Here is a 12496-nt window from a genome sequence, read left to right as displayed (position 1 = left end):
CTAAGTTATAAATATACATACAGAGTTCTGATTTTTATACTGAGTTATGATTGCATTCAAAGATGTAGTTATATACTGAGCATGGATTTTATACTGGGTACTCGAGATAATGTGAATAATGTAGAGATTGTGAAAATTATGATAATATACTAGTTTTCTGCAAGTGTTGAAAAGGGTTGCAATATAACGTTGGTAGGAAATAAGGAGGTCGTTATATTTTCTATCATGTATATTGCAATATAGAGTTGGCAAGAAATGAGGAGGTCGTCATATTGTTTTATATGTAAACATGACCCAAGAAATGGGGAAATTATTATACTATTTATTATGTAAATTTATGTAAATGGGACTGTTTGTTGAGCCAGAGTTATGTTTAGCAAATTCCGAGGGCAAAATTTTTATAAGAAAGAGAGAATGTAACGACCCCAATAATAATATGTGTGTAAGTATGATAAAAAAAAAATAATTAATTAATATTATATAATAATACATTAATATAATATAATAATATTATAATATATATATATATATATATATATATGTTAAGTAAAAGGATCTAAACCTTTCTCGAGAAGCAAACCCCCCCTCTCTCTGTGTGATTAACTCTCTCTCTCGCTGCCTCTCTCTTCTCTCTCTCTCTCTCTCTCTCTCTCTCTCTCTCTCTCTCTCTCTCTCTCTTTCTTCAATTTCTTGACATTTCTCGGTCGGATTGAAAAATGAACACCATATCCGAGTCCCACCTTCGCTCCTGAACACATTAATTGGTATGAATTCGTCGTTGGGACGTCATAAGCACCACTTCAGGGATAAGGTAAGGGAAATAGATTATATTAGGCATATTTTAAAACATTCCCAATTAAATCTGAATATATGAATTTAATTATATTTATGTGATTTAAGTATATGTCTGGGTTTAGGAAATATTTTGGAATTAGATTAAATTGCGGGGATTTGATCATATTTGTGTTTTTAAATATGTTATAAATTAAATTTGGATCATACTCACGTTTTTTTTTAGAATTTATCAAGTATATATTTATAAGAATTTTTCAGGTAATTTATGAGTTTTAATTATTATATAAATTGTATGGCATGAGTTTAATTTATTAAAAACACAAATAAGCATGTTGAGATTTTTATGATTTTTATATTATGATATATTAACTCTGTAAAAAAAAAATAAGTTGAATGCTCTCTCTGATTTTATTGAATCAAGAATTGAGCAAAATACTACAATGCTCCTTGACTGAATACATACCAACTATTTATATACAAGAGCTAGTAAAATAAAACAGAAAACAAAAACAGATTCCCATTCTTTTGGAGGGAAAAATAGTTACAAGCTTATTCTATAGCTACTTATGGTTACAAGAGTTATATCATAGCCTCATCTCCTCAGACCACATGTTAGCAAAAACTTCATCACTCATGTTCTGTTCTTGGATGATATTTTTATCCTTCACTACACTGATGTCTCCAGCATTAATTTTTAAACTTGTCAAATTTAACACCCGCCCTCAAGAGCAAAGCTCTTGCTGCTAGATCATCCACGATGTACTCTTAATATTCAATTTTATGAATAAAAATATTAATCAATCCCAACTTCTTAACCATTCCAACATAGTTGTCTACACCGAGTGCTTTAGTAAAAATATTAGCTAATTGATTCTTGGATGCAACATAAAAGGTCTTGATTGTACCATCTAAAACTCTATTTCTAACAATGTGACAATCTGCTTCTATGTGCTTTGATCTCTCATGAAACACTAGATTTGCAGCAATGTGCAATGCTGCCTGGTTATCATAGTAAAGTAAAACAGATTTCTCATGCTTCACTTGCAAATCTTTTAATAAGAATAAAATCCAAGTTACTTCACAATTGGTGCTTGCCATGGATCTATATTTAGCTTCAACTGAAGATCTTGACACCATTGATTGTTTCTTTGATCTCCATGATATCAAGACATTTCCAAGAAAAACACAATATCCAGTAAGTGATCTTCTTGCATTTGGACATCCTGCCCAATCAGCATCACAATATGCTTTTAATTGTAAATCTAAATCACTAGGAAAAAAAATCCCTTGTCCAGGTGTTCCTTTAATATATCGCAAGACTCTTGTTGCAGCTTGCATATGAGGGACTCTCGGCTTGGCTAAAAATTGACTTAGTCTATTCATGGCATATGTAATATGAGGTCTGCTGAGTGTCAAATAAATCAATTTACCTATGAGCCTTCTATACTTTCTTGAATCTGATAGAAGTTCACCACTGTCCTTTGATAGCTTCAACTGTTGTTCCATTGGAAATTTTGCAGGCTTACAACCCATCATGCATGTTTCCTATAGAATTTCTAAAGCAAACTTTCTTTGGTTTAAGCTTACTCCCTTCTTGCTTCTAGCAATTTCAAGTCTTAAGAAGAACTTAAGTGAGCCAAGATCCTTAATTCCAAATTTATTATCCAAAACAGATTTTAAAGTTGCTACACAAGTGGGATCATTTCCTGTGATGACCATATCATCCACATAGACCAATAAAGTTGTAAACAAAGAACCTTTAGCATGAATAAAGAGAGAATTATCAGCAGTAGACTGCACAAAACCAAGTTTGTTTGATAGTTTCGTATACAATTGCCTTGAAGCTTGTCTCAAACTATAAAGAGATTTAAGTAGCTTGCAAACAACAAGAGGAGCTAAACCAAGAAGCAACTGAAGTCCCCCACACACCACCCCCCCCCCCCTTTACTGTGAAAACCAAGAGGCAATGACATGTACACTTCTTCATCTAAATCCCCACGTAAAAATGCATTGTTAATGTCTAATTGGTGAATAGGCCAACATCTAGCAGCTGCCAAAGCAAGAAGGACTCGAACAGCGACTGTCTTAGCAACAGGAGAGAATGTCTCAAGAAAATCAATGCCTTCCCTTTGTGTGTACCCCTTAGCCACAAGTCTTGCCTTATATCTGTCCACTGTTCCATCAGAATTCAACTTAATCTTACACACCCACTTACACCCAATAGGAGTTTTACCAGGAGGTAAAGTGGTCAACTCCCAAGTATGATTATGTTCAAGAGCCTGAATTTCTTTGTCCATTGCAACTCTCCAAGGAGAATCTTTAACAGCTTGAAAGAAGTATTATGGCTCTTGAGGTGATGTGCTGACTGCCAACAAATATGACTGATAACAAGGCTCCAAGTGTGAATAAATGAGCCCATTAGCCACATCATAAGGTGCACCAGAAGGATGAGAAATAGCATGAGTAGTAGCACAAGCATAATCCTGTAAGTAAACTGGTTTAGTGGATTGCCGAGATGATCTTCTGAGAGGTGCTGATGGTAACTCATGAGCTGATGGAGAAACAGGTTCAAAAGTGACTAAAGTAGGAACTATAGGAATAGTAGGATCAGAAACTGTAGGAGATGAATCTGAGTGGAGAGGAGAAACCTGAACTGGAATAGGATCATGAGCAAAATCTGAACAAGCAATAGACTCATCTTGTATATTAAGAGGAGTGACAAAAAACCATTACCCGAGCTGGAAGATGCAAGACCATCAACTTCAGGAATTGAAGTAAATGGGTCTGAAATTGGGGTTTTACCATCAATGAAAGGAAATATGTGTTCATGAAAAACCACATGTCTAGATATGAAAACTGCATTTGTACATAAGTCTAAAACCTTGTAACCTTTTATGCCAAAAAGGATTCCCTAGAAAGACACACCTCCTTGCTCTTGCTACAAATTTGGATCTATTATGTGTAAGAGTAGATGCATGACAAAGACAACCAAAAATTCTTAAATGATCATAGGAAGGAAGACTACCATAAAGAATCTTATAAGGGGTTTTTTGAGAAAGAGGTGTATTAGGAATTCTATTAATCAAATATATAACAGTTAACACACAATGTCCTTAAAGATGTAAGGGTAAATGAGAATGAAACATGAGTGACCTTGCTACATTTAAAATATGTTGATGTTTCCTCTCTACAATTGCATTCTACTGAGGGGTTTCAACACAACTTAAATGATGCAAAATTCCCTTTTTAGCAAAGAAATCACTCATGATGAAATCAGTTCCATGATCAGTTCTAATGATTTTTACTTTCCTAGAAAATTGAGTTTCAACTGTAGTACAAAATTGTTCTAATATGGACTGAGTTTGTGATTTGTGTTTCAACAAATGAACCCATGTACATCTGGAGCAATCATCCACTATAGTGAGAAAATATGTGCAAGAATCAATGGTAGATACTAAAAATGGAACACACAAATCACAATGGATCAAATCAAAAAAATTCTTGGAAATATGTAAACTTTCATTAAATGGTAATCATTTATGTTTGGCAAGGGGACAAACATCACAAAAGAAAACTTCATTTGAATCACCAATCTGTACATTATTTGACTTGAGTAAATTCAGCTTAGCATTTGATGGATGCCCCAACCTCAAATGCCATATATGTGGCTGAATTTTATTAGCAGAAGAAACAACTAAAACAGAAGAAGAGACTAACTTGCTATCTTCCAGTAGGTATAGACCATTACTCTCTTTACCCAGACCAAGTGTGCTCCAATGAGCAAGGTCCTGGATGAAACACAAGTTACCAAAGAAAATAAGGCAACACTGAATAAATTTAGCAAGTTGACTAACTGATATGAGATTATAACTGAACGATGGAACACAAAGAACATTATATAAGATGAGGTTTTCATTAATTTTGACAATCCCAATATGTGTGACTAAGGCTACCTCACCATTTGGCAAATTCACATAAGAATTCAATGTAGCAATTATGGTGCTAAAGCAAGACACAGAATGTACCATGTGGTCAGTAGCACCTGTGTCTAGAACCCACTTAGCATATTCAAAACAGGTTCTATTAACCAGTTTGGTTGAAAAAATGGAATGAGTTAAATTTGGACTGAAAGAAAGATTAGAAACAATACCAAACATGGTTTCAAGGTAATTTTTAGGGGTTTGAGGATAAGATGTAGTGGTTGACACATCAATAGTAGCATTAATACCAGCAGATGAACACATATTAGTAGCTCCAGAAACCAAACTAGTCAATCCATTACGACTACTCACATTGGCTGCAAGATGATTTTTACCAGAGTTACATCCAGCATTGAGGAATGTCAATAATTTCTCACACTAAGCTTTAGAAATAGGACATTGAATCGAAACATTCTTAGGTGCTGTTTCAGAATTGCAAATAATCTGATTAGCACTTGGTTTTCCTTTAGGTTTATATCCTGGTGAATAACCATGCAATTTGTAACATTTATCAATCGTATGTCCAAAAATATTGCAGTGAGTGCATAAAAGTCTCTCCCTTTTATTATTTCCTTTTTTCCAAGTAGAATTACCAGAGTTACTTCCCTTCGAATTTGCATACATTGCCACTGAATCAGGATTTGCAGTGTAAAATCCTCCATGTACTACATTCTTGTGAGACTCTTCTTGAAGAACCAAGGCATAAATCTTGCTAATCGAAGGAAAAGGCTCCTGCATCAAAATTTGAGTCCTTATATTCTCAAAATTCTCATTCAAACCCATCAAAAATATCATAGCATAAGTCTTGTCATGAGAAACATTTAAAGCTTTGATGGCTCCACATGTACACTCTGGTAATAGCTCTAAATTTAACAGCTGATCCCATAGTTTCTTGAATCTTGTATAATACTCGGTAACTATCATCAGGTTTTGAGAAATGGCAGAAATCTCCTTTTGAGGATTGTAGATCTTAGGACCACTGCCCTGTAAAAAAAAGTTTTTGCAGTTCAAGCCACATCTCTCTGCCATTTTGACAGTACATCATGCTACTCGAGACATCAACATACATGGAATTGATCATCCATGAAATCACCATTGTGTTGCAGCTTAACCAATCTTCATAAAGAGGAGATTCTGGACTTGGCTCAACAATTTTGCCATTAATGAAACCTATCTTCCTTTTTGCAGTGAGAGCTAATATTATAGCCCTTGACCAAGAGTGACAATACTTCATTCTAAGCGGTGGTTGTGTAACCAAGATATTACCTAAATTTTCATTTAAAATTGAGAAAATATAGATTTGGAGAACTGGTCTCAGTGGTCGGTGGAGTAATATGATTTGTTTGATCATTTCATTCAGAGGATTCCATGGATGATGCTCTAGAACTTGATTGAAAATTCAGGCAGAAAATGAAAAGAAATTGGCTAGGAAATCATTGATTCTGTGCTAGCCCAAGCTCTTAACCATAGCTCTGATACCATGTAAAAACACTAAACTGAATGCTCTCTCTGATTTTATTGAATTAAGAATTGAGAAAAATACTGCAATGCTCCTTGACTGAATACATACCAGCTATTTATATACAAGAGATGGTAAAATAAAATAGAAAACAAAAACAGATTCCCATTCTTTTGAAGGGAAAAATAGTTACAAACTTATTCTACAACTACTTATGGTTACAAAAGTTATATCACAGCCTCATCTCCTCAAGCCATGTGTTAGCAAAAACTTCATCACTCATGTTCTGTTCTTGGATGATATTTTTACCCTTCACTGCACTGATGTCTCAACATTAATTCTTAACTTGTCAAGCTTAACAAACTCAAATTGTGTGGCATGAGTATATATTGATTTTAGAAAATGTTGTAAAAATTATAGAATTATTATATGAGTACAAATGACTGTGTGCCGATTATAGATGGTTGTGTGCCGAGTACAGATGGTTGTGTGCCGATTACAAATGGCTATGTGTTGGTTACAGATGGCTGTGTGCCGATTATAGGTGGTTGTAGGCTAAGTTATGAAATAATGGTTTTATAAAGAGTTATGAAATGACATATTTTATACAAATTTATGAAAATGTGATAATGTCACAGTTTGATTATATGAAATGTATTATATGGTAATAGAACCCTAATGAACTGGTTCAAATTAAGAGTATGGTACCATTGCTAGTATATATGATATGTTAGTGCAACCACACTTTTCAGAGAATGTTGGTAATGGAAGTTGATTTGGCCTGTGAAGAGTAGAGTTACCCTCTGGAGTCCAGACCAGTTGGGTAGGCAAATCATACTATAGACCAGGTAAAGTTTGACTTGTCTTGGTAGGCCAGCCAATGCTAACTCCCACCTTCAGGCCTCACAACCCGATCATGCGGGGTTATTACATGATGGTTATATGATTGTCCATTCAGAGAAATTCCTCATAAGTATATATATGATAATTTACGTACACAGAGCAATTTATTATAACAGAGTATGTTTTGAGAACAGTATGTATTTTCTAAATATGTATTTTCTAAATATATATATATATATATATATATATATAAAAGCATAACTTTACACGATTTCTCAGTAAAGTTGATAAATTGATAGATTTGTATACTACACTAAAACTCAAGTTGCCACACACTGATAATAATATATTCTGTCTTATTGAGAGGTGTCTCACCCCATGATTATCTAATATTTTTCAGATGCCATGTGGAGTACAACAATGATCAGAGTAGCGCAGTGAATTGTGAGTGCGATAGAAGGTCGTGTGTAGAATTGTATTATTTTATTTTTGTTTTTAAATGAGTTCAAATCTTTATTGTGATAATGAGATGGATATTGTTATATTGGGATAGTTTAGTACTCTAGTAATTTGCATTTAAAGTCTTTCGCTGTCTGTATCAGTGAATATTATAATATGAAATATTCAAGTCATTACAAGTGGTATCAGGGAATTTTAGAGTAAAATTTTTCGAGCTGTCACAGTTACAATTAGTTATAAAAATAATTATGTCGATATTATAAAAAAATAATAATATGAAACTTTTTATAAGCACATAACAAGGAATAGAGTAGAGATAATTATTCACAAATTTGACCATATGAATGTGTACTCTATTTTGATTACATGTTGAATGAAATGATAAAGAACATACGAGAAATAATTATTACCTACATTTTCAAAATTTTCGCTATATTTCATCTTATTCTACAAAATAGTTATTTTGTGAACCAAACAAGCATATAAAATGCGCCTATTAAAAATTATCGATGCGTATGAAGAAAGTAAATGCAAATTGTACTAAATATATAACATATGATAAGGGCATTTTTTTTCAATAATTTCGAGAGATATAAATGTCAAATAATAAAAAAAAAAAAATATTTACCCTAACCACGCATTTGGGAGCATTGATTTTGAAATTTAAATTTAAATTTGTATGGATTTGTGTAAAAATTAATATTAAATTATGTTAAATTTCCTTCAAATTTACACAAATCCAAATTAAAATACTCAATATCATTCTTCCAAACACTATCTTACAATAAAATATTAAATATTTATTTATTAAAAAAAAAAAGGCAAAAGACACTAAGATCCTTTGAGGTTTCAAGAATTCCATGGACATCCCTTGATGTTTTAAAAGTGATACAAATTTCCCTTACATTGATTTTCGGAAGCATGGATTTCGGACATTGGACTTAGATTTGAGTGGATTTGAATAAATTTTAATATTATTTATATTACATCTTTTTCAAATTTAATACAAATTTAAATTCAAGACCCCTTCAAACAGAAGATTATACTCTTTAAAAGGTTTGTCTTTGTGCAAAATATAATGAGAGATTTGTATCTTAATCTCAAAAAAGACTTGTACAATTCTTAAAATTTCATAAGAGGTTCTTGAATTTTTTTAAAATTTTAGGACTTGTTAAAAAAAAACGCGTTCGTTTATATTGTTAGTTTTCTATTTCTTTTATCCATTTTTATCTATTGGTCAAAAAACTAAAAACTAGATTTTATGGTTTTCATTTATTTTGGCAATTTGTTGTCAGAACTTTTAATATTTAAAAATAATTTTTTTGGATTAAATTATTCATTTTATACACTTTTAAATTAAAACTTAATGAACATATGAATTTAAATATAATTATATATATATATATATATATATATAATAATGAAGCCAATTGCAAAATACTTTTACTATTTTTCAATTGTCATGTCCAATAGAATTTTTATAAAGTGAATTTTTAAAATAGAAAAATTAAATAAAATAATTATAATTTATTATAGTAATTTTATAATGTGTATTATTTGTAACTTTATTATTTTAATCATATTTTAATAATATTATTTGATTTAAAGATGAAAATGAATAATTTTTAATTAATTTTTTAATTTATATCAATTTTTTAAATGTTAACCAAACACCTTACTAGTTTCTAATTTTTAGTTTCTTTTTTTAATTTTTATTTTTGAGTTTTATTTTTAAAATTTTTATAGTGACACCAAGAAAGATCATAAAGAATTCAAGAGGTTAGGCTTTTTGTCTTAAAAATAAATAAATAAATAAATAACTGAACTAAGCTCCGCGTAACAAACTCACGTGACTCCAATTCGAAACACGGGCTTAGTAGGCCAGTACTGTCACTCGAACAGGAGAAATTACAGGAAACAAAGCAGAAGACCACACGCCATGAAATCGCAGAGCAGCACGAAACCAAGCGGGAAACCGCGAGGAAAGGGCAAGATCTCACTCGATGAGTACATCAACCTCGTCGAAGCTCACAACATCAACCACTTCTCCATCTATTATCTCAATCAGGTTACTCTGTTCTCTCACTTAACATTCCTCAATTTCAGTTCAATAGTCAGTCAATCGCGTGGATTTCCAGCTTCTTTTTGAATGTCGATTTCTGTGATTCATTCTTTTGTATCTTTTTTGGAGGAAAAGCGTTATTTCGACTCAATTTGTATATTTGATCTTATGTGCGTTTCTTTCGATTGTATAGTAGAACAAGTAGTTCAATTCACAAAAAAGATTTCTGTTTTTCTATTTTTTAAAAATTCTTTCAATAATTTTGCAGATCATCGACATCCATGGATTTAAGAAACTCCGCAATCGTTTGAGGGTAAGTTGCCGTTTGATTTTAGAATATCAGTTTTTGAAATCATTAGTTGAAAGTATTTCATTGTTTTGTATGCTGAAATCATAGAAAGTCGTAGTTGATGCTGTGGACGCGCTGGATCTAATTGATCCGTCTCGCTCGACGCTGGACCAAAACATCTCGTCCCGTGCCTTCATCAGCCTCGAGGAGGTGATCAAGGACATCGCAGAGCTCAATCCGGGGGAATGCCCGGTAACATCGATGCAAACCCTAAGTTCATGGAATGACAGCTTCCCAAGTCAGAAGCCGACTGTCCAAAGCGCCAATCGCTCGAACTCAAAATCGGATGCAGAAGCTTCAACGTTGACTGCTTTTCATGGCACTCCTCATGGTTTTGGTGGAGCTGCTTCTTCGTCTTGTGCTTTGGCGGATGGAGAGAGCGCGATAAACTCGATGAATATGAAAAAGAAAAAGCTGAAGAGTTCGCAGGGCATTTGAAGAGATTGAATGTATGTTCTTTTATCCGTTTCCTTTGAAGAACTTGAAGTGCCTTCTGTGAGTTCATTATTCTTGGCGGGAAATCGGGGACTGGCAGCAATTCGATGGTTGAAGTTGTAGTTTGAACCAAGAACAAGGGTATTTCTGTCCAATAAAGTGCTTGAGATGCATGCTCTTTCTTTAGGCCAAATCAGTTATTTGCATATTGAATAGATTTAAAAAAAAATGGAATTACAATTAATATTAGTAAGAATATTAAACTAATATAAAATTTTGGGTTATTTTAAAATAAAAGTGCTTTAAAAGATTAAAGAAAAAACTGCTATTCCTATCACTTTGCAAATAGTTTAGGCATAGATATCTTCATGAAAAAGTTTTAAAATTGTCATTTATAGCCTAAAAAAATTAAATGATATCAATTTTTTTTTTTTTTTATGTTAACTACTTCATTCCAAATTTCCAACGCCGTATTAGTCACAAGCAAATGTAAGCTGAAAATATGAAATTCATCTCGTTTGCTTAGAAAATTTTGGTCCGTATAAAGGTATTTGTGGAATGAAAATTTTGGCATGGATTGTAAAGCCTAATCGTTTATAAAAAATTAATGGAACAAGTGATGGCAGAGGCAAATTGACAAATAAAGATGTCTCCTATGTTACTCATAACATGCATGAAGGATAAAAGCTATAGATAGTGCCTGGGAGCCTAGATGAATGAAAAGACATAAGGATGGAACGAGAATGGGAGTGGAATCAAGGATTAGAATGGAATCAATATAAAAATTCAATTAATGTGTTTGGATACTCCCACAAAATAGAGATGGGAATGGAATAAACAATAATATATTTCCAAAAATACCCTTTCAAGTTTTAAAATCACATTTTTTATTTTGGTTTTATTTTTTGCTTCAAAATTTCTTCAGGCAATTTCTTAGAGAAACATGTTGTTCTGACCATGGCCGTCGGCTGTAGATCATGGCTACCAATTTCGACCATGGCTGAGGGTTGAAGGTTTGTAATGGGGAGGGGAATGGGAGTCCAGATGGGTAAGTTGGGAAGCAACATGGCTGGAGATGTCGCTGTACGTTTTGGTTACTCACCAGAAAAAATGGAGGTAATTCGACGACTACGGTGGAAGAAGGCTTACGATGGCTAGGACTTACAGCGGCAGCGACGGCTCACGACAACAGCAAACGGTGGCTAGGAATCATGGTGGTGCCAAAGGCTCGCCGCAGCAGCGAAGACTCACGACGGAGATGCGCTTACTACAGTGGTGACGATGATTTGGCGACGCCAGTGGAAGAAGGGTTACGGTTGCTGAGGCTTATAGCCATGGCGACGGCTCACGATAGCAAGGAACAGCGGGAAGGATGACCAGGGGCGGCTCTGCCTTCAGGCCATTGAGGCACCCGCCTGGGCCCCAAATTTTTGGGGCACTCAAATGTTTTTTAATATAATAATATACTTTTTGGGTTTCAAAAATTTTTTTAATTAAATAATATTAATATTATTTATTATACTCTATTCCCATAATTAACTTCCTAATTAACAAATAAATGAAATTATATTTTAAAATATAAAATAAATATAATTTAATTCTTTTTTTTTTCAAGTCTTATACTTTCCAACTAACAACTTTATTGTATTTCAAATTATCTATTACTCTCATCTCTCTCTCCTAGTCTCTTTAAAAAAAATTTTTCATCTCTCACTCTCATCTTTTAGTCTCTCTATGATTTTTGCTCCAACTATTGTGTTCATCATCTTCGGGCCTCCGATTCTCTGTATTTTTCTTCAACTCTAATTTTGATTTCAATGTTTGTAAATCATTTTTCTATTATTTTCACTCTGAATTTTTTTTTTTTCTATTTTTTCTTAGATTTTGGAAGTTTCGAGGTTTGAGCGTTGTATCCGACAAGAATCCGATATCTCTAAAGTCTCGCTCGCCGATCGATTTACAATAATAATAATAATCAGGTTATATTATTTCAATCTACTATTTTTATAGATTTATTAAATTTATTTTTATTGTTTACATAATTTGTCAATTTATAATGTTAATTTTGAAATTTAACTATGTCAACGAGAAAAATATGAATCCGGATATGAAAA

At 32.9% G+C, this 12496-nt stretch overlaps 1 protein-coding gene across 1 annotated transcript; it reads left to right on the top strand.

Moving 5' to 3' along the window:
* Positions 1-9389: 9389 nt before the first annotated feature.
* LOC131149678 (uncharacterized) lies at positions 9390-10575 on the top strand. The gene is made up of 3 exons (XM_058100334.1): positions 9390-9604; positions 9867-9911; positions 9996-10575. The coding sequence occupies exons 1-3, from the start codon at positions 9476-9478 to the stop codon at positions 10383-10385; spliced, it is 564 nt and encodes a 187-aa protein (XP_057956317.1). The 5' UTR covers positions 9390-9475; the 3' UTR covers positions 10386-10575.
* Positions 10576-12496: the final 1921 nt, after the last annotated feature.

This window comes from Malania oleifera, chromosome 2, assembly GCF_029873635.1.
Source record: "Malania oleifera isolate guangnan ecotype guangnan chromosome 2, ASM2987363v1, whole genome shotgun sequence".
In the NCBI taxonomy this organism is placed as follows: domain Eukaryota; kingdom Viridiplantae; phylum Streptophyta; class Magnoliopsida; order Santalales; family Ximeniaceae; genus Malania; species Malania oleifera.
The sequence above is the reverse complement of the archived record's forward strand: the minus strand, read 5'-3'. Positions and strand labels throughout refer to the sequence as shown.

Bases quoted from the DNA above. Each gene is read 5' to 3' on its own strand.
- LOC131149678 (XM_058100334.1), top strand. From the start codon at position 9,476: ATGAAATCGCAGAGCAGCACGAAACCAAGCGGGAAACCGCGAGGAAAG. The intron at 9,605-9,866 runs GTTACTCTGTTC...ATAATTTTGCAG, and splicing joins CCATCTATTATCTCAATCAG to ATCATCGACATCCATGGATT. The intron at 9,912-9,995 runs GTAAGTTGCCGT...CTGAAATCATAG, and splicing joins AACTCCGCAATCGTTTGAGG to AAAGTCGTAGTTGATGCTGT.